At 31.3% G+C, this 27,497-nt stretch overlaps 1 protein-coding gene across 2 annotated transcripts; it reads right to left on the bottom strand.

The window, feature by feature from the left end:
- Window positions 1-3,223: 3,223 nt before the first annotated feature.
- LOC139490252 (probable G-protein coupled receptor B0563.6) lies at window positions 3,224-25,637 on the bottom strand. 2 transcript variants are annotated; one of them, XM_071277105.1, is made up of 2 exons: window positions 25,391-25,637; window positions 3,224-4,568 (listed from the first exon to the last, which is right to left on the bottom strand). In XM_071277105.1, the coding sequence occupies exons 1-2, from the start codon at window positions 25,416-25,418 to the stop codon at window positions 3,460-3,462; spliced, it is 1,137 nt and encodes a 378-aa protein (XP_071133206.1). In that variant the 5' UTR covers window positions 25,419-25,637; the 3' UTR covers window positions 3,224-3,459. The 2 variants fall into 2 exon arrangements, with proteins under 2 accessions (XP_071133206.1, XP_071133205.1); XM_071277104.1 differs by lacking the exon at window positions 25,391-25,637 and adding an exon at window positions 10,327-10,563.
- Between the last annotated feature and the right edge of the window lie 1,860 nt (window positions 25,638-27,497).

The following is a 27,497-nucleotide window of genomic DNA, read 5'->3' as shown; positions in this document are numbered from 1 at the left end:
TTACCTACAGTAAACCGGTTTATATTTGTTTCACCTGATTGATTTTATGTTACTGATGTACCTTATATGATTGTATTGTTATAATATCACGTGACTGGTCAGTTCTATTATAAAAGGCGTCTGAAATTACACTTGGGTGTTCAGTCTGTCGATATACACAGAAAGTTCAGAACCCTTGGTGAAGACAAGCCATGGTAATTATAATTACTTTATACTTAATAGATACATATTGGTTACAAACCCATAATTGTGGTTAAGATATACCACTAATTGTGGTTAAAGATAACCAATACTTGTGGTTACAGTATACCAACAACTGTGGTTACACCATTCCAATGTTTATGGTTAATGTATACCAATAATTATGGTTAAAGTATACCACTAGTTATGGTTAAAGTATACCACTAGTTAAGGTTAAAGTATACCACTAGTTATGGTTAAAGTACTCCACATATTATGGTTCAAGTATACCAATAACCGAGGTTAAAACCTATAACCAAGGATTGTGGTTAGAACTGACCAGTTGTGTTTGTCATTGTATATTGAGACTTGTTATTATATTGAGACTTGTTACCATTATTATAATTAAAGCAGTCGATACTAACCGACCGCTAAATAAATCATTTAACCTTAGAAAATCTTGAGTCATCTAGCCATATTAACGATATCGGTTCATGCTCGCAACTGAGACACTTATACACTGAACCCAAAATTGTAGCGAAAGGCGATTCGTTACAATACAATCTGTACCTACACGCTCACGCCTTTATGCTATTACATACTGTTGCCCTATTTATCTCCGTACAATTATTAGTATCAATTTCAGGAATTATTCCATGATGATTTTAATGATAAAGAAATTAACACACGCAAAGTGTATGAAATAAAAGTAAGAATACAATCATGTTGTTTAATTGTAGCAGTACTTTTGTTGCATAATTAACTTTGAACTGATTTAACTAAGTATGTTAAGCTGTGCCAGCGCACCTGCCATGTTTAAGTCCTACGGTTTAGCAAAAGTAATAAAGTAGGTAGCAATAAATATATAACAATATTGGTCAAATTACAATTATACATATAAATAGATAGTGTTGTTATTAAGTAAACAAATATTAACGGACAGAATGCGATAACGGCTTCATTTGAACTTATTTTCTACTCAAACATTACAAATTTGAACTTTTGATTTAAGATGTTTATGTTTTAAAAAGTTAGACTAGTTTTTGATATCGATGTGATTTTTTTCACAATGATAATAAAAGGTGTAACAGAACATAACAAAGTGAGCCAATAAATTGTGTTTTGATAATGGAGTCACTGTATTTTATTCGGCGGAGGACATTTTAGCGCATTCATAGGACATTTGAGCGAAACAAATTGGACGTTTTAGCGCCAAAGCAGAATCCATTTTAGCGCCTGATTTTTAACCCATTTTAGCGAAACTTAAAATTGACAAAGCTTATTTTAGCGAAATACTGTTGATTTGCAGTAGGAACTGTTCTTTCTCTTTCTCTTGTCTAGATTGTGATGCACATTCGTCTATTATACTTCGTTTTTATGTACATGTTTTTGTTTGCAATTTTATAATAGTATCAAGAAAAACGTAAATAGCTGAGTGACAACTATAACATTGCTCATTATAATGGTCATTGAATGACTCTGGACCATTATTTGTTCCCTTTGTATTACGCTGAACTTCTGCCCAAAGCTTAGTGAGTATTTTTCATCCAGGTAAGTTTTCGCTGAAATGTGCTATCGAAAATTCAGTTGAACGAATTAATCCGGCGCTAAAATGGGCTCTAATGTTGCCGCAGTTATACAGTATGTTGTACTGTTAATGAAATGTCCCAGTTATGGCAGGATTTAGGGCTCAAATCATGTTTTATAGTCAACTATATGGTTTGGGTTTATTCATTGTTGAAACCCGTACGGAAACCTGTAAAAGCATGTCTCCACTTTTTAAAACTATGTTAGATAGATTTTTTATTGGAAATCATACTTATTTGTATATAAAACCACTATATTCTGAATGCACCTTTCCAAAATTAGGAACCTGTTATAAAGTAAATGTCGTGGAATTGGTTACTGTCTATCATATATATTTTTCTCCTCTTTTGGATGTTCGTCAAGTCGGGGATGGTATTGATTTCTATACTGTATTTGGGTTGCTTACGGTAATAGATAGTTTCTTAAAACCGTTTTATATATCTGTTGGATAGTATTTTCATTGCCAATCATGCCACATATCCTTAATAAAACAAAGCCTGTGCATCGGTGTGTCCAATTGGAAGTAAAGAAATCGATTTCCCACCTGATTCAGGTTTATAGTTGTTTCTTTTGACTAGATATGTGGGTTTTTCCCCGGAATGATGCTTTCAAAAAGCATAATAGCACATACGTAAAAATACGACTGGGAGCCAAAACAAAAACCAATAAGAAAATAATTGTGCAGACGTGACTTTCCTGCTGCGTTGAAGACCCATTGGTAGACTTCGGCTGTTATCTGCTCTTTGGTCGGGTTGTCTCTTTGATATATTCCCGATTTCCCTTCGCAATTTTAAAAACCTTTAATTGTTCTATTATGATTTTTTTTCAATTACTTTTTTAAGGAATAATTTAATTTCTAGTCTTTTTAAAAAAGAAGTCCAAATTGTCATATTCATCCAATGCTGTATACCATCGATGTCTAGCATTAACTGAATTTTCCAGCAATGTAAAAATAGCAGAGCTTGTTTCGCAAAAATATGTCGACTGTCGGTTGGTAATCAATAGTTCCTACTAAGGTTTATGTATCATATTACCTTTAATTAAGTTGACATGTATTTTTTTCTGACCCAAAACAGGAGAATTAATGTTGACTATTCTTTATTTCGATCCAATTTTTGTTTTTAGAGTTTTGATTTGTATAGTACTGGTGGCATGCCCTCTCATTGATCTATACGCTATATATTTCATTCACATAATCATGATTTTTTCCGTTGTAAATAAATAGAGCTTTTTGTTTTATTTAAGATTAAAAGCTGTGAAATTATTATGTTCTCCGTGTTAGCCTGTTATCTGACTGCCTTTAAATAAATTCTAGAAATGTTATTTGTTATCATCTAAAATAAACAAATTCGAATCCGATATTTAATGTGATCAACCAGTATATACATTTTGGCAGTAAGACATCATGACACAAGCATTTTTGTTTTAAATGTTTTAATTATAACAATTATCAGAGGAAATTATTTCGATGTACTCGCATCGTTGTTTTGGATTGACATAATTAGAATCTAAAACCTTTCTTTACAAGAATGTGTATTAAACTTGCTTTGATTTTGACTGAAGAAGAAGTCCCTGTGGGTTAAAAAATCACATAAATACAACACAATATTGAACTTTGTAACGTTAAATATAAGAAACAACGGTTTTTAACATAAAATTGAGCACTTTTTTTGTAACGATAAAACTTTGAGGTCACATTTTACAAGCACTGATAAAGGAATGTTGTCTGGTCACCACGCATGTGTCAGATCTTGACGATCTAGTACGACTTTTAAAGGAGATATAAATCCTTGTTTTGTTACGTCTTTTGTTGAAAATAGTTTTGATTGCGCGTACAAATCGCTTGTTAAATGCACAAAATAGAACGAAATTCATCGATAAGTTACAAAGAAGTAACAAATTACTAATATTACGTAAAAGTTTATACTCATGAAGAGATAAATTTGTCAGTCTTGAGAAGTCACTGATAGTCGATGGAAAAATGGCGACTATCGATATGACAATTATCCCGATAAGTGTAATTGTAAATCGTCTTTGTTCTACCTGCCAATCTTGTTCCCTGTTGTTTCTGATGCCTAACTCCTGTCTTAAAAATCTGGCCCTGTACACAGCGACGATGAGGTAGGTGTTTATCACAACAAAAATAACCAATGGAATAAAATGATAGATAATAATACATACAATATCATAGACACGGTAGTAAGCCGAATCTCGAAAGGGTGTAAATTCCATTCGGTACACTCCTAAATCGTTCACTAAAGAATAACAGAAATACCTTGGAAGAGTGAAGAGTATACCGAATGTGTAAATAGTGAATATTCGTCTTTTCACTCTAGATCCACTTGAATAACTTCTAGCTAACAAAGGAAATTTGACAAAAATGAATCTATCAATAGTTACTCCAACTGTTATCCATACACTGGCTGCAGTCAGTAAATTCACAACAGGCAGGAAAACAAACGCATTATAAACATTAGGGGAAAAGTTATCCGAATGTTTGGTAAAAAGCAAGTAAGGTAAAGATAAGATTAAAGCAAACATATCTGTAAAGGACAATGCTTTCAGGTAAACGTACGGCGAATCCAGTAACCTCCCACGAAATAATACAAATATATTGAATATGTTTCCAAATATTCCAAGTATGCACAATGCCGGTCCTATATACATGTTACAAACATAATCAACTATATCTGCAGATTCCATTATTACGACGCTTCTGTTTTGTTTTCGTTCTAAGTGCCTTTGAAGTATATGTTTAAGAAAAGCAGCCACAGTTTCGTTCATTTTCTGTTCATCACCACCTGTAAAAATAAAGCTTGGTTTTAAAAAATCATCCATTTCTATTATTAGATCTATCTGATGAATATTTGTTTTTAATGATCCAACTACTATTTCAAATACAGCGACAGATCCGGATCAACCATCATGATAATGATTGTTTATGGTCTCTCCGTAAAATAAGTATTATTTTTTTCTAATTAATCTGTAATTCATATTAAATTCTTTCATATTTTATGTTTGCCATTTAATACCCGGTTATCTCAACTGATGTATGTAACATTTCTTTGGGTACCAATGTACTATATCGATATTTTTATATAACATTATCATCGAAAATTAAGCCACAGTTTCGTTCATTTTCTATTCATCACCACCTGTAAAAATAAAGCTTGGTTTTAAAAAATCATACATTTCTATTATTAGATCTATCTGATGAATATTTGTTTTTAATGATCCAACTACTATTTCAAATACAGCGACAGATCCGGATCAACCATCATTATAAGGGTTTTTATGGTCTCTCCGTATAATAAGTATTATTTTTTTTCTAATTAATCTGTTATTCATATTAAATTCTTTATCCGGATCAACCATCATTATAATGATTGTTTATGGTCTTTCCGTAAAATAAGTATTATTTCTTTCTAATTAATCTGTTATTCATATTAAATTCTTTCATATTTTACGTTTGCCATTTAATACCCGGTTATCTCAACTGATGTTTATATGTAACATTTCTTTGGGTACCAATGTACTATATCGATATTTTTATATAACATTATCATCGAAAATTAAGTATTACTCGGTTAGATAGTCTAGAAGCATATTTTTTTCAAATCAGGTTAAAAATAAATGTTAATCTTACCCGATCGCCAACCAATTGTATTATAAATCATTTAATTTAGTTTAACGCACCAGCCGAAAAAATCCTAGTCCATAATGGAATTGCGTCGTGTTTTAAACATTGAATAGATATTTTTAACTCGGTTTCTAAAAAAAAAAGTGATCTCTGAACAATATAGCTAGTAAAGATCTACTGTAATAAGGTTAAGTGAACATGTTGTGGCCCATGCTTTTTACGTTATTTATATGACGTGATTTTAAATTGATTTCTCCATGTATTTTAGAAATAAATGTTTGCGTATCAAATATTTCTATCATGATGTTTACTTTGTTGCCATGTACATATCTTACAGATAGATATTTCAACCGTATCATCTTTGACAGTTATCATAAAAAATTAATGCATTAATCTGATTTTTTTTTCAAACTAAAGAGGAATTATTCATCGCTAATTGCTCATTCGAACGAATTAGCACGAAGAAACATTTCATTCCGTGCAACAAAACCGATAATGAACGGCATGACAAAATTTGAACAAATTCAAAAGAGAAAACCCGCCATCGAACTTATGCTAAAACAATTTATTCAAATGAAATCAGATCCTACTCCACTAGTGGCATTTGTGAAAAAGTTAATTTTTCAAAAACTATTAGGTTGTATTTTCATTTAATCCAATTAAGTATTAACTCTTAAAAACAGAGTTGTTTCCAGATCACCCTTGTTTGTTGCTTTATTTAGGTTTTCTTGTAATTACCTTTCCTTTGTGATAATGGTTAATTTGTCTTTATAAGAAGTACAAAATGGATGGTATATTAATCTAACTATTTGTTATAAAGATATTTTATATACATGAAATGTCCAATAAAAGTAATTGCAAGTTCCCATCTTAATTTTTAGTCTGAGATATTGCTGCAAGTTTAATTTACATATATATATCAAAAAGTAAAATCCCAAAAATACTGAACTTAGAGGAAAATCAATTCGAAAGGTCCATAACCACATGACAAAATCAAATAACAAAACGCATAAAAAACGAATGGACAAGAACTGTCATATTTCTGACTTGGTACAGGCATTTTCAAATGTAGGAAATGGTGGATTAAACCTGGTTTTATAGCGCTAACCCTCTCACTTTGATAACAGTCTCATCAAATTCCGTTATATTTACAATTATGCGTTAACTAAACAGACACAATAAATAAAATAGTCAAAATATGGGTACATCAGTAATCATCGTATAACAATTTTAAAAGGAACAATTTAACAGAACACAAAAACATCTATCTACAAACACATTCATTGATTTGGGTGTCTGACGTCAGAAATTTGTATACGTCACATAGATTTGTCGTTCAATGTGCATACAAACAGCTTTAAAATTAACATAGGCAATGTTAGCATATAGGGTTAAAAAATCAAAAGTATGTAAGAATAAATTTCAGAAATAGACCGAGATTGAAAAAAAATAGTCCAAAAATTATATATAGAATTTATAAGAATCCACAAATAGTTAATTCCACTACGCGATTGAATGATTTTGACGTTTATGGTTCAACGTATTTTGTAATTCATAATAGAAACATATCATAATGACATAAAATAGAATAATATCATACTGACTGGATCTTTTAAAGTACAGAGTCACGTTATAAGAACCAAAGAAATACAAAACGTCGCATATACAAAACACCCCACCAAAAAATGAAAGACAATACAAACACATTGACGAGATGTATAAGTACCTAGACACGTTAAACGGATATCACATACAACCATTCAACAGTAAAAGTAATATTAATAATAGAACAAAGACAAATGAAAGAACTATAAAACACGTTGTTAAGATGATAAACAACATTAGTACGCAGAATCTATACATCAAGACCATCCTGTATTATTTGTGAAGTTGATACGGAATATTTATCAACAGGGTCTTGGTACCTTCCGATGAACTTTTTTAGAAAAAGGACGAGACGTTCTTTGAAATACCACAGGTTCATCAACTTTCTACTCAGACACTGATGACGTTTTACAAAGTCTGAGTAGGAGCTACAAGCTCTTGCATATCGAATAAGTTGGGAAATATATATCCCATATGCAGGTGAAGTTGGTATATTGCTACTAAGGTGGGGGAAATTTATAATTTCAAAATTAAAATCGTCTCGTTTGTCATAGATTCTGGTACTGAGATGACCGTGTAAGTCAATTTCGAGATTTAAGTATAAAAATGAGACGGCGGAAGCCGTGTCTGTTGTTTCTTTAATCTCTAGTTCTGGGTGATATATTAATGGAACCCAATCAGAAAAGTTCGGATTGTTTATGGAAAGAACATCATCAATATATCGAAAGTGAAATTAAATAATCTGGCTTCTTTGATCCTCTTGTTTTTGACAAGTGTCTGGAGGAACTCCGATTCATAAGAAAATAAGAAGAGGTCGACAAGAAGAGGCGCACAGTTTGTTCCCATAGGAATGCCGACAATTTGTTGGAAAAGTCTACCTCCAATATCAACAAATATGTTGTCGATAAGAAACTCCAGCATACTGACCACTTGTTCTTCTGTGTAGCATGTTTTACCTTTTTGTTTGTCACTATTAACGAATATGCCTTATGAAATCCCAAAGTAATAAATGTATAGCGTATGCTACCATTTTTATGTTGAAAGGCATTGTGGATTATTTCTTTAAGGCGATTTTTCAATTTCACATGTGGAATGGTGGTATACAGGGTTGCAAAATCAAAAGTTTTGATAGAACTGATTTCAGAAAAAGACCGAGATTTAAAATTGTCTAGAAGTTCTTTTGAGAATTTTTTAGAATCCACATATGGTTAATACCACTACGCGAGTAAACAGTTTCACAGTATTTCTGAAGACCCTCTTTCACTGCGGACAGAATTTTAGTCAATCTAATGGACAATTCTTTAGTGGAACATGAAGATGAGCCAGCAATATACCGTTGTTTGTACGGAATTTTATGAAGCTTTGGTATCCAATACAAACAAGGTAAGTCCTCCGATTTGGTGTTCAATGTAATGTTTATTGAAGCCATGAACGACTTATGATTTGCTAAAATCTTATCCTTGTCAAATGATATGTCTTTGTATGTGGGATTACCTGATTGCTCCTTTATACCCAATACGTCTTAATATTTGCATGAATAACTTGCTTTTTGAGTTTATTGAGAGTTCTTCAGAAATATATAAATAGTTTCTTGTTTTGCTTCTTTATATAAACAAAGAAGATGTGGTATGATTGCCAATGAGACAATTCTCCAAATGACACAAACATTTACATTTATAGGCCACCGTACGGCCTACAACAATGAACAAAACCCATATAGTCAGCTATAAAAGGCCCCGAAATGACAAACGTAAAACAATTCAAACGAGAAAACTAACGGCCTAATATATGTACACAAAAAAATGAGTGAAAAAACAAAACAAAGATGTAACATATCAACAAACGACAACCACTGAATTACAGGCTCCAAATATATAATGATCAGAAGGTAAAATAAGGTAAAATATTTAAAGAAATAAATTTTAATATTTCGTATAAAACTAAGTGAATCTTACAAGTAATTGTAGAAAATAAATAATTTTTGTATAAAAAGATATAATTAGAAAGACTATAATGTTATGTAACTTTTGATAAATAAGTATTAGATGTGAAATTCTTTCTATTTGACACTTAGGTTTGACAGCTTAAACTCTTAGAAGTATTTCCTTTAGCAAATATATCTAATTCTTTCCTATTGTTCACCTAGAATTCTGTCTAACTAAATAATGATCAAAGTATTAAGTAATTTTAAAAAGTAACCCGAAATTATGTAAAAATGTGAATTAGGAAAAAGAGATTTAACCAATAGAAACTGTCCTTATAAAAATAAGTATTCTAAAAGTCATTTTGATTGGTGAATAAAACAAGTCCAACCAGCATGTGTTCTTAGGGTTTAAAATAGGAAACCCTAAGGAACCAAACACTAATTTACTCGTAAGGTTGGACTCGAAATAAACATATATAGACATCTTTGTTTTATTCACCAGGTTCGTAATCTTATAAATTTTGTTTAATGAAATGATAAACGTAACCTTAGCAAAGTTTTAATGTAACAATTTTATAACAGAAATCTTTCTTTATTAAAGTTACCATAAACGTCATGATAAACTATTTTAATAAATTGATAAAGTATTTTGATAATTGTTAATTCAATTTCATTTTAAGAATCTCTGTTATTTCATATTATTGTATTTAATTAATTTACGCGTATGGTTGAAACATATGTAGACATCTTTGTTTTATTCACCAGGAAGCCTCGAAAGAACGTGAACGACAGTCCCCCAAATTGTCGTAGTTAATATAGAGAACACAGACATGTAAAGCAGAGTGACAACAACGCTTTAAACCCTTAAACAGAAAAGGGGAGCCAACTGCCTTAGTCAGACCTTTCTCCTTCTTTCCCGCATAACACAAACTTGGGACAGGCACATCCATACATAATGTGGCGATTTTAAACATGTTAACACGGAATCCCAACCTTTCCCCTGACCTGGGACAGTAGTGTAACAGTACAATATAAGAACGAACTATTATAATTAGTTGAAAAAGGCTTATCTTATCAGTTTTATACAAAAAGAAATACGACACAGTTGCAAATTTTCGTGAGACAAACGAGTAATAAAAATAGAATATCTAAAATACAATTTAAAAATTACACATGAATATCCTTATGACAAGTCATTTAATCATTATAATTGTTTAAGGAAATCCCTGAAAACCGTATAAATGAATTAATAAAACAACATACGGTTATACATCTTAAAAACAGCAACTAAATAAATCAAACGAAAAGAACAAGGACAGCATCTTAAGTGTCACATAGTGTTTCAACAAAGCTTTATTTTAACTAAGAATATAAGTATAAGATTACTTACATGATACGTTTTGCCGTCTGCATAACATTGCAAACATTTTAATTAAAGAAGAGTTTCTGTCCATGTCCTATTTGAAATATGTGAAATTCAACATACATGAATAAACTAAATAATTTAACTTTTGTCTTATACTGCATTAGTATATACAATACGTGATCAGTAGGTAGATATCATGCTACGGTAGGCGTTAAGTTCCAATGATATAAGTCTATTCCAGATTATATTGGATATATTTATATAAATGTTCAGTACAATGATATAAATGATGATAGTGTTATGTTCTATCGTGTACAATGTCTCTCATTACAGCCTGTTAAGTATAATATGACAGTTTCATTAGATAATCTGTGTACTGGATAGCTATTGAGAAAATGAAATGCTCTACACGATCCTCCTTTGTATTAATTATGCATCCTATACTCTTTGATTTGATATCATGAATGTCTTCTTTAATGAAACACGTAATGATTTTGTTCATTTATAGTTTTGCTGTCTTTGATTCTTTTTCTTAAATATTAATTAATCGACTATTTATTTTTATATGACCTAATTAAACTAAACATACCATATAAAAGTCTAAGATATCATTTTTACTTATTCCGTTTCATTTTATCAGAAAAACATTTTAAGTTTCAAAGTATTTGTTCATGCAATGAACTATTTATTCTGTGTCACTATGTATTAAACACTTTAAGATTTTCTTTTATTTTTGTGCCGTCAAACTGCTGTCGCAAAAAGCTTTACACGAATCTCTTTCATTCGTATTCATACCAAATCATAAGCGCAACTTTAATCCTTATTTCCCTTAAAGGTCATGTACTAGTGGTTCCTCGTTGTGAGAATATGTTTCCGAGTTGACATGTGGGTGCATGCATAAGTTTCCCAGTAGCCTTGTGGCTATTAGACTACCTAGTTGACTCACCGAGGCTCGGACTTCTAAATTCGATAATTTAATTATATCTCGATTAAATAAATCCGATTGTGCAGTGACACCCATGTGATAATCTATATTTATAAGTAAAACGATAGCTACTTTTTATCATACAGTAAAACTGGGGGATTAAAAAGAACTATTTTAACACATTATCCAACACCCCACAAAACAAACAAACATAAATACCAAATTCAAAAATGGACAATCACAAAAATTAAAAGAAATAATGAAAATACTCCGTTACCCCTTCCAAAAAATGAGAAAATAGTGAACCAAACAAGATTAAAATATGTGTCTATATGACATCATGCCTTTTGTGATCATCCGCTAAAAAACTGTATTCCTGTTTTGGATTGACGTATGGACGCATCGCCGACTACTCTCACACAGAATACACAAGAAATATGTTATCGCTTCGTTTTGTATCTATTGATTCTAAGAGATATTGTTAATCACATAAACTTGATTCTTGAATTGAATATACACGTATACGTTAAATTTATATCAGAATTGTATCTTGTTAATAGTTTATTAACTTAAAACGTTAAAATCAAACGTTAATGTCCATAAAAACAAAACAATTTTTATTGAAGATGTTGCAGCTAACCGTATCATTTTGTCACACAACACTTAATGTCTATGCGTAGTATCTGTAAATTGAAATTAGTGCTTAAAATTAAACCTTTTTCCGTCTAGTAAATAAGATTATAATGTCTAATGTAACTGTAATTGTAGTTTACTTTCTGTATTATCCTGTGATATTCTTTGCGTCAGTTTTATTATTCTCTCGACTGTGGGAGTGTTCCGTTTGAAGGCAATGCTAAAATGTATACACGTAAAACTATGTTCTTTCTTTCGTATAACATCTCAGCAAGCCACAAAACAGTAATTTCTTATTCACTTAAGGGATTTTGTTTTTATTTTTCTATTCTTAATCATTTTATAAGATCACTTGATTAATAGATGACTGATTATTTTGCAATTTAATGCATTTGTTCATATCGATGCCATCAACATTGTCCTTAAATAAAACAGGGAAAAAAGATAAGGAAATTCATAAATAAAGCCCTGATAATTGATTTAACATGATTAGTGTACACATTTTTAGAATAGACCCTTTTGCAGCTATATTGATACGTGTCTCGAATGAGTTAATCATAATGTTAACAATAAGTAAAATAAATCCACTTATATTTTTGTCCATCTGATGAATTAAGCCTTTTTCAACTGATTTTTATAGTTCGTTCTTATGTTGTACTGTTATACCACTGTCCCAGGTTAGGGTAAGGTTGGGATCCCGCTAACATGTTTAACCCCGCCACATTATTTATGCATGTGCCTGTCCCAAGTCAGGAGCCTGTATATTCAGTGGTTGTCGTTTGTTTATGTGTTACATATTTGTTTTTCGTTCATTTTTTTACATAAATAAGGCAGTAGGTTTTCTCGTTGGAATTGTTTTACATTGTCTTATCGGGGCCTTTTATAGCTGACTATGCGGTATGGACTTTGCTCATTGTTGAAGGCCGTACGGTGAACTATAGTTGTTAATGTCTGTGTCGTTTTGGTCTTTTGTGGATAGTTGTCTCATTGGCAATCATACCACATCTTTTTTTATATATAAGGGGCTGCATAATCATTTGTAGAAGAAACGGGCGTCTGATATACAAAATGTTTATCTTGATATAATGCAGGGATATTTATGATGAGTTATTTCTAAAAGGAACCAGAAAAAAAAAATTGCAAAATTAATTAAGCCTTTAAAAGACCAACTTTGAAAAATAAGGAGAAAAAAGTGATGTTCATGAATATTAAGTACGCTACGGGAGTTTTTGTTCTCCGACTAATGGGGTTTTGATTGCCCATTTGTTATCTTTTTTGAATTAGCAAATGAGGTGTTGTTAAACTGAAAATCGAGGATGGTTTGAATTGGCCAACAACTAGGAATATACTTCTCCCCAATAATGCAGTATGATGGGATATTTATTTGTAGATAAATCATCGCACTTCATTTGAAGATTCAATACAGAATAATCTTCATGACGTAGCAGCACTAGAAAGTGCTTGAAGGACAAATATGAAAATAACAACTTTCTTATTTGTCAGACCAGTGATTTTCTACAATTTCCTTAAGAATTATGAATTATGAAGATGAAATACTACAGAGCTCATAACTAATGATCAATTTTGTGCCATTGCATACAGCCTAACAGCTAATTTTATTATGTTGTTATTTATGTAAGCTATTGTAATTATCTGGAATTGTAAAGTGATAAATAAACAGTATTGTGATAGTCTCTCGGCATGGCTTGATTAACGAGATTGACGGAGAAGCAACAGTGGCGTCTGGCCATAAGGAGTTCATTTGTACTCGTTAATTGGTAATTTTCATTGTAGGTTATTCGTCAATTATTCAAAGAAATGATTTAAGAAAAAAACCTTGAGCTTTCAACTATTAGTTAAGATTCGTTACCTCCCTTGTATGACAGGATAATAAAGTAGATATTTACTCACAACATTATCTAAATAACACGTAGATGGGAGAAGGGCATAGTGTTACCCCAAGAAATCATTGTAAACTGAAACAATGCCAAAGTTGACATTTTGACAAGATGACAAGTTGACAAATATTTGGGTTTCGAGCATCACTGAAGAGACATTGATTGTCGAAATGCACATCTGGTGCAGATACATTACCGTTTATGTTTTTTTTGTGCTTCATTCACATTTCATGAGCGGTGTCAGAAAAATATGTCTCCTCACTAGTAAAATATCTGTTTTCGGAAAATGATAAGTCGTAATTTGATTATGATGTCAACATTTTTCGGTTTCTTCTAAATTTTTCTATTGTGACGTCATAAAAAAAGGGCGATCATATACATGCCTGATGACGTCGCTTAAAAAGAACACAGTCAACTTTCTGAAAATCTTTAAAAAGGAAAGATACAAATCATTAGACAAGCCTCGAGCTTTAAATATTAAAATTCAACTGTCTCGAGAGGAGAAATATCGTTACATACTGTTGCACTTGTGAAATCTATTTGTCCTTTCCTGAGCCATTATAGTAGAGTAATTTATTTCCACCTTATTAGCCAATCAAAATCTTACATTTTAACGTGAATTATAATAATTTGGGGTGTCTTTATGCAAAATTCAAAATAACTTTTAAAAAAAGGGTTATACCTTTCTTCATGTCAATGATATGTTCAAAATTAAAAAGTAAAATAACACAAATACCGAACGATCGAGGAAAATTCAGAACGGAAATATTTACACATTTTAGATGTTATATCGCACATTAAACAATTGTAAAAAGGCATTTTCTTTTTTTTATTAATTTACACCTTGAATGCGACAAAGGATATTCCGTCCGCCGCTTCACGTATCTGTTTTTCAAAAAACATTGCGTTTAGATAACATAACATATGATGCACTTAACCACTAAAGTGATACTTTCTGTTGTGAAAATTTTACAAAAGAGAACATAAAAAAGTCAAATTACGTCGTAACTATGCTTTAAAAAAAATCAATCTTATATGTTTCTGTGGAATTTTAATCGGCGGAATTTATATTTATGCCCAAGAAAATTCACATTTGTTTGCACCTACCACAATCGACTGTTTTGTGAATATCTGTTAAAAAGTTTTAAATTTGTCAAAACTCCATACAATAGTTTAAGGAAAACAGGTATATATTTGACGCTAACTTTTTGCACCTTCAATTAAATTTTAAAGCCCACAGAAACAGTTGTAAAAACTGCATCCTCTTCATTTGAACTTTGGTGGATAGTTGTCTCATTGGCAATTATTCTGCAGCTTCTTATTTTTTTCTATAAGTTTACGTATTTGGTCATTTCCCCTTTCTCAATGACTAATGCAAGTCAGGAATATGACAGTTGTTATCCATTCTTTTGATGTGTTTTAGCTTTTGATTTTGAAATATGTGATTTGGAACTTTCCGTTTTGACTTTTCCTCGGAGTTCGGTATTTTTGTTATTTAACTTTTTATTTTTTCTGTTTAAAAGTCAACTGTTTAAAAACCTGATACAGAATGTGAGGGAATTTGTTCTCTACTGAACATTATATTTTTTACTACATATCTTTATTTATTTCGCTTACATGTAGATATATAGAAAATTGTATATTTGACAAGCGGTATACTTCAATGACACAATATCACAAATAAAACGACTTGATTTTATGCAATTGAATTTTAAATGAAACTATTTCTGATTTCTATCAAATTATATAATACATCTAATAACCAGACTTATATCGACTGCAAGCAAGCAACTACCGTAAAAATAAAAGCATATTATGGAAATACAATGCAATGCATTAATACATCATTATGGAATGATGAGGCATTTTATTTTCCTTGATGTTTTACCATAATAAAAAAGCTGATTAACTATTTTAACCATAACAATTCGATATCAACCTCTTATTTTGAACGAAAATAAATTATGTATGGATATTGTTTCAAGACATGAATGAATTCAAGATTCAAAGTTTTATTAGAGTCGATATTCAATAAACTACATAAACACAAGCTCTAGTGAGATTTTCAAATCTACTTAATCACAAAATACAATACACACACACAATACAATACACACACACAATACAATACACACATACAAAAGTCATGAAAACAACACAATTTTAACTATATAATGCATAGTAAGATACCATAAATGACATATATAAGTTAAAAGCATATAGTACACTTAAAACATACCACAAGTTAATAATACGATTGCACAAATCATATACTCACACAAAAAATAAAAGTAAAATAAAACAGGCATAAACACTATATGCATGCACTGCACTGGCATGAGCTGTTACTTGGATCCAATGTTTGTACCAATTTTTTTAATTGGTCAAAAGATGTTACCATTTGACAATGGTTCGGTAGCTCATTCAAGATTTGTGCAGCATTATAGCGAAACGATCTTAAGCCATACTTAGTAGTTCGAACTCTTGGGAGTACTGCTGTTTCCTGTGATCTTAAATCATACTTGTTAATTTTTATATCAATCAAATCATGAAGGTAGCTCGGACTGTTTTTGTGAATTATTTTAAATGTTTCTATTGCAATTGTTTTTATTCTTCTTATTTTTAAAGATGGTAATTTAGATTTTTCTAGCAGTTTTTCGTAAGGAATATCATTATCTTCATAAATGAATCTTAGAGCTCTTTCTTGAATTTTTTCCATTTTAAAAGATTTTTTTTTTTCACTACAGTAGTGCCACATTGATGGACAATAGTTAAAATTCGAAAGAATGAATTAGTAGTATGCTGTTAATCTGCCTAGCCTGTTTAAAAAAAGTTGACGTCCAAAAATTTTACAGAAACTTAAAAAATCTGCCATTATCTTACAAAGAACCAATAAAAGCTGAAAGAAATGCCATTATATTAACTTGCTATGGTAAGCTTACATTTTTCGAAAATCTCATTTGTTACAGTCTGCGTTTGTCTACTGGTCTTATGTTTATTTGTTTTTTCCCAATGGCTATAGCCTGGAAGTTGTCAGGATTAGCCTTCATTAAATTTATAGAAACCCAGTTTATTATTAGATTTAAACTATCAGTTTCTAAACTTTCAACAACTTTATGTAAATTATGATCACTGTATGATACAGTGTTGTCATCAGCATAATTAAATGTTAATTTGAATTAAATTTATAAAAAGATCTGTTATGTCTTAGAAATTGCATTATTTCACTTGTATTGAATTAGCATACTGGATACAGCTATTTTCCACAATATTGAAATGCATGACCTGCTGTGTGTTTATTTTGACTGGTTTGTTTATGCTCTTTTGTCTTTTTTGTGCTCACTGCAGTCGATACCATATCTATATTTTAATCTGGAACGTTTTTTCTTATTCACACAGAAATAACTGTCAACACTTATTGAATATAAAAAAAGAGATTATATACTAGTGCAAATTAAATGAGTCACCTCTCAGAATCCAGAATATGCGGAAGTAAGTAACTGCATGTCACTGTTACCGACTTCAACAATGAACAGAACATATACCGCAAAATAAGCTATATTAATAGTAAGATAGTTCTACCGTTGAGACATTAATAATCAGCCTACTTTGTATGAGAAGAAAAAATCGATTTTGATTCACATATATAGGTTAAAAAAGAAAAAAAAAGTATGAGCGACAAGAATGTATCAACATCCAAACTTGATGAACAATTGGAATATAAAAACCAAGAGAGAAACAAAACAGGGTAGCGCATTTATTCAAACGAATTGAGACTCGGTATATCTATTTTTCATGTACTTTACAATTAGTCGAAAGTGTCACAAGAGGAAATTAAGGCACACCAGGAGGAATTATAACTCGGATACAACTATTGCCCTCGGCTACGCCTCATGACAATAGTTGCTCCTCGGGACAATAAACTTACTATTCCACTCATACTCAGTCAATAAGTATTCATTATTGCACAGCAGTCAATAATATTGCAGTGTTTTACAATGTAGATCTAAATTTTAAGTATATTTATTCTAATTTAATCAATTTATTTCTGTATCTGATTCTAGATCTTGGACATCTTTGTATTTTTGATGTATGATAATGTATTCTAAATTCCCAACTAAGTCACTAAATGCCCACTGGGCAAGTATTTTTAACAAAGGTTTTATTTATCGATGATAAAGTTAAGTGGAGACAAACGAGTGCACAGAAGTATTGCCAACATCCTTCAGTTAATTTAAGACATAGTACGTAATTAACCGATAATTTGGTTTTGTTTTTGCTTTGTAAACAAATTACTTTTTACGTAGGTTCTTGTTTTCAAATTGTTCCTCTATTTGAGTCAAATTCAAGGTTAATTAAGACGTTCCTATAGTATCAACAACTAAACACGGATGCAAATAAAACCTTTGAACATAGACAGAGGCGGTTTTAGGGGTGGGGGGGGGGGGGGGGCTGGGCCCCCCTTTTTGGGGAAAAATTTGGTTGCTTATATAGGGAATCACTAAAGCGTGACAGGAGCGGGCCCCCCTTATGTCAGTCAGTGGGCCCCCTCTTATGAAAATTTCTGGATACGCCACTGATAGATGCATCGAAAATAGACAAAGGGGATGAACATATTACATTCTGGAGAGAAGAACAGGAGTAGTTTCTTTTTGCAGATTGATTATTCGTTATAATCTGCTGCAAACGGATATATTTTGGGCCGCCGGCAAAAAAATATTTTCATTTTTGTACATCTCTGTTTATTGTGAGCTTTTACCAGTCGGACAAATCAAATAGTCATTCTTTACAACGTCAAAACTTATATTCATAAACACCTCTTTACAAGATCAGATTACCATCAATATCAAACCACTTGAACATGTTGACAATACATTGGAAAGTTACCCGAATCTACAATGGAGCTTGGAAAGACATCTAATCCAGACTTTCGAGGGATTTTTAGAATTTGCAAGTCAACAACTCATCTTGAAGTCTAAACAACAGCCCTGACACAAAACTAGACTACTAGAAAATTATACAAAGTTCCATACGATAGGTATAATATCTTTCATACTTTAAAACTTTACAACTGTCAAATCAAAATTAAAATTAAATATGTTGGCTAAACATAAATTTACTGGAAATAAGTAAATGCAAGAAAATAACGTTATGAGAATGCCAATGGGATGAACAACAAAAGAAGATTGAAAATTAACTGACGACTGCACAAACATAATGTTTTCCCTCACCTTAATGCGAGAGTCACCAAGGGATGAAAAACTGAATGATTTGGGTATCTCTTTGTCCAAGTGTAATTACAATTATAACCTAATGCAACGGAATACGTCCTGTATCCTGTATTTCAATTAATAACACACAACCAATACAAGTTGATACTGTTACCTTGTAGATATTTCCATTGGGATAACAGTACATACTAAACAGGTCCGTCGTGAGAGTTCAGCCATCGTTTCATTTTAATCATTTAATATTGACATTTGCTAAATTAATATCATTAAAATCTCATGGGACCACATGCATTGTAAGGAACAAGTATATAGTATCACAGAGGGAGAAAAGAATCCATAAATGGAACGAATTAAATAAATATACAATATCTTATTTATCTCCAAAACTTAACTTCATTTCAAAGACAAATTCTTGCATTATTGAGAATAATGGGAGTATTATCTTGTGAATTTGCCATTTTCTATCTGAATTATTCGTAAAGTTATATACGACCTTAGATATACAATAATATGAGAATTCAACTGTCAAATAATATTATTGTAAATGGATGTGTTGTTTTTATCAAAGCGTTTGTTTAGCTATCATATATTTAATATAGTGAACCTTTGCAACAGAGTATATCAACACTAGTTGAGTTTAATAATTAAACGGAGACGTTTTTGTTCCCTTTTTACAACTTTATTAACCTGTCTTCTGTAGAAGTAATTATTTTGACCCACATTGTTCATATCAATAACAAGTACGATTTTATTGCACCAGATGCGTATTTCGAAATATTCATGTAGAGAAGAAAAAGGGTATATGAGGGGGGCGTTTTGTAGCTATTGTAGAGCATTGATATCTGCCAAAGTGCTAGTTCAAACCGTCAGACGGCCTATAATATGCTACCAGGTAGAGATCGTGGTACATAGATAGTCGCAAGTAATTAATTCACAACATACATTGGTGTTAATGTTGTCGATCTTTTTTTCTTCGAATATTTGGTTTACTCGTAAAACCAAGTAACACCTAGTCAGTAGAAAGGATATTATGCCTTGTTAGTTGATTTCAGGTGAAGTTGTGTTAATCCGTTCGAGTAAGTTGCAATTGTAAATTGGGTGTTTCCGTTCGATAAGGTTCCAATAGTAAACTGAGTGCATCTGTTTGAGTATGTTCAGTAGTCAACTGTGCGCCTTCCTTGGAGAAGGTTTCAGTGGTTAATTGTTTGCATTCCGTCCAGTAGGTTTCAATGGTAAACTGAGTGCACCTGTTTGAGTAGATTTCAGTCGTAAACGGAATACATGGCCCCGCATGAGTAGGTATCGATTGTTTACTATGTGCATCCGTACGAGTGGGTTTCGGTGGTATACTGTGTGTATCCGTTCGTGTAGATGTCAGTGGTAAATTGTGAGCATCCATCTAGTAGGTTTGTACGGAAAACGGAGAGCATCCGTTCGAATAGTGTTCATTCCAAACTACGTGCACCTGTTCGAGTAACACGTCAACATGCAAGCATATTTTAAACATGTAAATGGTTGTTATCATCTACATGACTAGTAGTACAATCGCTACAACAGATATCGTGTTGTTAAAAATCTAAATAGTTAAAAATTTTAATCATTTTAATGTTTATTCCAAACTAACAAAAAAACATAACACACAACATACCAAACTCTATGACAAATTTAAAAAGAGGAAGTCCATACACACGGTCAAAATCAAACGTTATCAATCAACGAAACGATTAAAATGAGAAAATGATTTGGCTAATCCTGGTTTATAGCTAGCTGATACTAGTATGACATCCGTCTATAGTTGTATATTGAACAATTGGATGAGCAATATAAACGGATATGTCTTTGGTAAATATGACAATAATTGAGATACAGATCATTGACTTACCAACTGAAACAAACATACATTGTCATATAACAAACACGTTGTGTTGTACACATAGTTAATACTTAATGTCACTAAAAAATATAAGACGCCAGCAACAAAATGTTAAAGTTTATATTATAATGACAAAGACGCTGATGAAAATAGTGTTTACAGTTGTTATTACAGCACAAACCTATTCGATAAAAGTACAAATTAAATAAAATATAAATACAAGGATAACATATGACAACAACACTGTAAAATAACATTCAATTGAGAGTAGAAATGGGAAAAACTAGTATGTCAAAGAGACAACAACTCAACAAATTAAAAGAGCAGATAAGAGCCAAAGTCTACTTCTGGGTCTTGAAGATTGAAAATCCTGCGTCCAAAGATGGGCTTCAGCTACATGTATCATTTAAAAATGATGTGTACATTTTTTTCAGGTAAGGGTGAAGGTTGGTACCTATTTAAACGACGTTCAAACCCACTGTATTTGTTTGCACCTGTCAAAAGCCAGGAACCTGATGTTCAGATGTTGTCGTTTGTTAAAATGTTTTTCGTTTTTTATGTAAATTGTCCCGATGGTTTTTTTTTCCGTTTGAAGGTTTTACACTAGTTTTTTGGGGGGCCCTTTATATCTTGCTGTTCGATGTGACCCAATGCTTCGTGTTGTAGACCGTACTTTGACCTTTGATGGTTTACTTTTACTAACTGTGACTTAAGAATTTTCGCTTGTCATGTTTTAGAATTTTTGTCAGATTTTCGGAATCATCTGGTTTTATCCGTTTGAATACCTTTAAAAATTTGCCCATTAACCCCAATTTTTCTTTTTATAAATCTTTTACATGTATAATGATAAGCCATCAGTAAAAGTCTTATAAAATTTTAATTTTTTTTCAGTAGTATTTGAGAACTTAAACTTGTCAATGATAAAGCTAGGAAATCAAGAGGAAACATTTTCCCGTCAAGATTTCAAAGGCTTATATCTCAAAAACAAGCACATTGACCTGTATATATATTTTTTTTGCTCTTTTGAGTTAATCAATCTCTTATCAATATATATTAGTGTTTTGAAAAGCTAATTATTTTGAAACTGAGGAGCGAACTCCCTTAAATGAAGAGTTGTCACATTGGCGCTCAGACCACATCTACATATAAATGAACTAGAATTTAAAAACTTACAAGACTAACAAAGGCAAGAGGCTCCGAGATCCTGACTTGGGACAAGCGCAAAAATGCGGCGGGATTAAAAATGTTTTGTGAGATATCGAATGTAGGGAGAGTCATATAATGTCGACACTCTCAAATCGTGGAAGATACAAAACTGAATGTTAACATTGATAGTTAGAAATAAATTTTATTAATAAAAGCATGTTTCCTCTTTGATTTTTTTCACATTAAAGTTTTACTCAAGATCTCGATTTACTGTTTGTCGAACCACTGAACCATAATGATTATAAAATGACGTTTTTGTTTATCAAATAAAAACTTGCACCAGATCAAAAATGTGTCATGATAAACTACATTTCAATATCATAATAAAAAAGAAAAATATAAATGCTCTAACTGTAAAAAGTGTAAAAGCTGGTTATCAGCGTGTTGATAAATTCACAATCTGAAACATATTAGAGTTGGCCAAATTCCTAATATCTACCAACAAATATCACATACATGATGACATTTTAGTAATACGAGACTAGCGCTTTGATCACTAACATTTTCACGTACGTTATCTCTCTAATTTTCTACATAAGAAAATGCCTGTACCTGTAGCGCTCGTTTCTTAGATGAAAAACACACGCTCATTGTTAAAACTTGCGTTAAAATGCGTGCTAATTAAAGGCCGAGTCACAATAAACGCTTTTTCAATCTACAGTACGATTGCTTACGTTAAGGTGAAATGGTTAATTGCGTTAAAATGTTAAATGTTATGCTAGACAAAAGTATAATCCAAAGTGCGATAGTGTCAACAAACTTCCAATAAAAATACTTTGTGTATTGGTATGTAGTATCTACAATGACTTATTATAAATGTATATTATCATAAATATATAAAACTCTATTAAAATTAATCGTCTACCTATCTATATTATTTGCTCTATGGATTTTTTTTTTAAATTTTGCAATATATATGTCGTGTACAAATTGCGATTTTGCACAGGTTATAACATGTACAAAAATATTGTACATGTTATAATTTGTACAATGCAAAAAAACATGTTATAATTTGTACAATGCAAAAAAAACATGTTATAACATGTACAAACTATTGCTTAAAAATGGTTTTAACTGGTACAAAATTTGAAAATAAAAAATATGTTACTATTATAACATTAACCTTCATAATATTTTTATCATTTTTTTTTGTTATTGTCTATTTATTATGTTAGTTTGATACCTTTTTGATACAGTTAACAACAATTTAAATAGTTTTGATAAATACTCTTAAATCTTATACTTTAAAAAAAAAAGGCTTTTGAAAAAAACATTTAGTCAATAAACCGTCAATATGCGGTATACTCTCACCTGGTATTCAAACAGAAGAAGACTTTGAAGCAAGTTCTGTATTCAATAATACAGATAGTGAAGATCCTTTTACCGAGACAGTCTGAGAACTTAAGCCGACACTGAATTTGAAACTGACAAAACAATGTTAGAGACTGGTATTATTACTGACACAAACACTGAAACTGATGTTGAATTGAATGGTCATGCAGTCGACAAGAATGAACAAACCGTTTGGTTAGAAACAGAAACAGTGGTACTTGAATTAATTTAAGTGATGTTAACATGGCTAATGAAGCAAGTTTCAGCATGACCACTGTGTATCATCGTCACCGGGAATTTGGTACTAACAAAGCGGAGAGAAAGGAAAATATAAATAAACTAGTATAGAATACCTTTAATTTAGTTCATTTCTAGCGGTTCGGTGAGGGTATTGCCTCTGAAATGATTTTCTGATATATAAAGCTTTACTTTTTCAACCAACAAGTAGAAAATAAATACAAAATTCTGTGTTTGTGTTATACTCCAAAACGGTGCACTTTTTACCAGAATATTCGAGGCCAATCGTCCTGCGTCCCACCGTGCTACTGTTCACATATTTTCAGTACGGCAACTTGTTTTCCAACTGTATGTCAACTTGCTAGTTTTATTAATATATGTTTATGTCGTCCTTTTCAAGACTTATAACACTATTTCTTGAAAAGGAGCGCATATACATATAATAAAAGTAACAAGTTTAAATAATGTAATTAGAAATTAAATATAAATATAACTCGCCTAACAGAACTGTAGATCATAGTACACGTATCATACACAATGTTTTGAAGGTTTCAATCACATCCCCTTGTATTCTCCTATATGAAAGTGTAGGTAAGCCTAGTTTTTTTTGTCTCTCTGGATAACTCGTGTCTTTCAGACCTGGTAGTTGTTTTGGTACCGTTCTTTGGACTCCTTCTTTATCAATATCGTTTTTTTTTGTATGGAGGGAGACCATACTGAACTAGCATAGTCCAAATGAGTTCTTAACATGGTTTTATATAATGGTATATATGAATGTCTTAGTACCCAAGTATTTAAAAGTTCTTTTGAGAACTCCAAACATGGAGTTGGCCTTATTTACCTTTTCGCTCTTTAACCTTTGCTATTGTATGATTAAGTAGACTGTGATTTGTTGAGTGGTCAGTGTTATTTGTTTTCTTACATATTTTCATGTATTTACATTTTTCAGGGTGAAATTTTAGTAGCCATTTGTCAATTTTCTTCTTTTGATTTTCATTATTGGTCTTTATTATTTAATAAATTTCAATCTTGCATGTATATTTTACTTTTTATTATTTTCAGCAAATTTTGTACAGGTTAAACCATTTTTAAACAATACTTTGTACATGTACATGTTATAACATGTACGAGGTACTTTCGTACATGTTATAACTTGTATTTTAGCATTGTACAAATTATAACATGTACCATATTTTTGTACATGTCATCAATTTAAGATTTTGCTAACATTTGATCAAAATGTCAATAATCGTCAATTTATAACTAAAAGACCTGCTGTGTTATTAATCATAAGAATGATCGAAGGAAATTAGTGCAATATAATACACAGATATTTATTACATACTTTAAAATTTGTATATTGCTCCTAAAAATACAATTTCCAATTAAAAACACCAGTCAGGTTGATGAGGGTAGTCAGACCTGTCTGAACTGTTACCTCGATTCAGCGTGCACGCACGGTTACCTTGCTCAAAATAAATACAACAGTAATATACCGGTGTTGAAACGTTATGAATCGATATAAAGAATGAATAGTTATCTGACTCTTATTGATATAATACGAATTAATTACATACCCAATTACCAATACCCAATTACCAACAGATCAAGCTAACTAACAAATAAATGGAAATTAAAACACTTAACAAATACAACGAGAAGAGGCTGTTCAAATATAATAAAGAACAATTAATTTTCTGTTCATTTGAATACATATTGTTTTCAATAAATAATAATTATGCTAAAAACTTACCAAAGAAATAAGATATATTCCTAAACATTATCTTAAATTTACTCTTTCTAGCTCCAATAGATAAACTGCTTAAACATCAACTAGATCGATCACATTAAAGATTGTCCGACGAATGTTTATCATTAAGGTGGTATCTATTCCAATCAAAATATTATGCTACCGATCTCGTCTCTGATTTAATCAGATAATTTTATATATGCATATCGTTGTGATGTCTAGCATGAATAATAAACGAATATATACAACATATTTGTGTAACTTTGTAACACTTTATAGTAATTCCCCCATTTCCTCTTTAATTTGTTACTATTTGCTACAAAATGGTTTTATATCAATACATCGGAAGAATAAGAGAGATGCAGGTTAACGTCAATGATACAGTTAAACTACACAAATAGACATCTAGGAATCAAGATACAGTCTTTAGCAATACGACAAACTAAGCTCTAAAGTTTGGAAATATCATCTGAACATCAATAACATGAACGGTACCGATATATCTGCACCAGATGCCCAATTCAACAATACATAGCAATGTCTCTTAAAGATGTTTGAGGTCAAAATATATAAAAAAAATCAAAAACTGTATATATAAAAAAAAGGTTATAGACCAAAACAAAAAGACCAATAGCAATCCAAAACCATGAAGGAATCAAAGCATTGCCTGAGCGGTTTAAGCAACGCCACTAGGCATATTTGTTCAACTGATAAATCTCTAGATGCCGGACGGAAAATTAACTTAATATGTAAGTATAATGAAAGTATTCGTCATGAATGTGTTCACCCAAATGAAATACTTTCAAAATGTGAAATGTACCAACCCTTATAGTAAAAGAATTGTAGTAAGAAACTTTGATGGATAAATACAGATATCTTGTCTGTGTTTTTTTTTCTAGAGAAAAACAAATTCTTTATTATAAGAGTAAATATTATTACAGGTAAAAAGCACTGCACTCCAAATATCTTTATTTCTATCATTGATAATTTTTATGTTCTTGGCGGTCAATAAGTTTTATATCATTTTTTGAATCCAAATACAATCTTTATTACATCTAAACGGCATTATATCTTTATGATATGTTTACATCTTGAAGATGAGTATCCGAAGTTTATTATCAAGTTTTGGTTTTCTCGACATTAGCTTTTTATAGTTTGAGGTTCCTCTCAGTGAAACAGAAAGTAGTGCAATATCATACATTCATCGGATCGATCCCTTAAATTGTTACTTCACGTCTTTTAACCACTTTTTCTGAATTTATGATCATTTAACATAACATGGATGTGACTGTGACTATGGTTTGAATACTATTGTTTCTTAAAAAAGTTCTACATATCACATATTATAATATCTCAGTACAACCATTATAAATGATAGATCATTAAAATGCGTGTAGGAATGATACTCTGATAACCAAACACCAAACTTTACAATGCTAGTAATATTGAGCACATTTCATCAAACTAATATAATAGATTCGGAAATAGGTCAATTTCGGTACAGAGCAGACAGAGGACATCAATATTAAACCACAACATAAGGCGAGGTTAAATTGGCGTTAGTAAGTTTAGTTTGTTCTCAAGCCATGTGCTCTCAATCTAAAACCATGTAAAATTGTAAGTTCAAAATTTAAAATCACACAAATACTGAACTCAAATGAAAATTCAAAACGGAAAGTCCTAACTTACATGGCAAAATCAAAAGCTCACACACTTCAAACGAATGGACAACAACTGTCATATTCCCAATCCATATTTGGTGCAGGCATATTCCTATGTAAAAAGTGGTGGATCAAACCAGGTTTTAAGGCTAACTAAACCTCTCACTTGTATGAAAGTTTCATAAAAATTCCATTATATTGACAACGATAAGTGAAATAAACCAACCAAAATGATTGTCAGCACATACGCTTAACTATAAACGACGTAACAATTCATCTTTGATGCCATTTTTACTACCTTTAATACAGTATTATGAAACCATAAGAACCGCCAATAAAAAGCAACGTACATCTGTCGTTTTGCCATATTGCCGTCAAACTTTAAACCTTTGTTAAATGATACTGTCAATCTGGTGTATTTCGCTACATCAATACACTGTTTGTTTATC

Source organism: Mytilus edulis, chromosome 9 (genome assembly GCF_963676685.1).
Source record: "Mytilus edulis chromosome 9, xbMytEdul2.2, whole genome shotgun sequence".
Lineage (NCBI taxonomy): Eukaryota > Metazoa > Mollusca > Bivalvia > Mytilida > Mytilidae > Mytilus > Mytilus edulis.
The sequence above is the reverse complement of the archived record's forward strand: the minus strand, read 5'-3'. Positions and strand labels throughout refer to the sequence as shown.

Coding starts and splice junctions, on each gene's coding strand:
- LOC139490252 (XM_071277104.1), bottom strand. CDS start 10,390: ATGGACAGAAACTCTTCTTTAATTAAAATGTTTGCAATGTTATGCAGA. Junction 4,569..10,326: donor CAGACGGCAAAACGTATCAT/GTAAGTAATCTT, acceptor TTATTTTTACAG/GTGGTGATGAACAGAAAATG.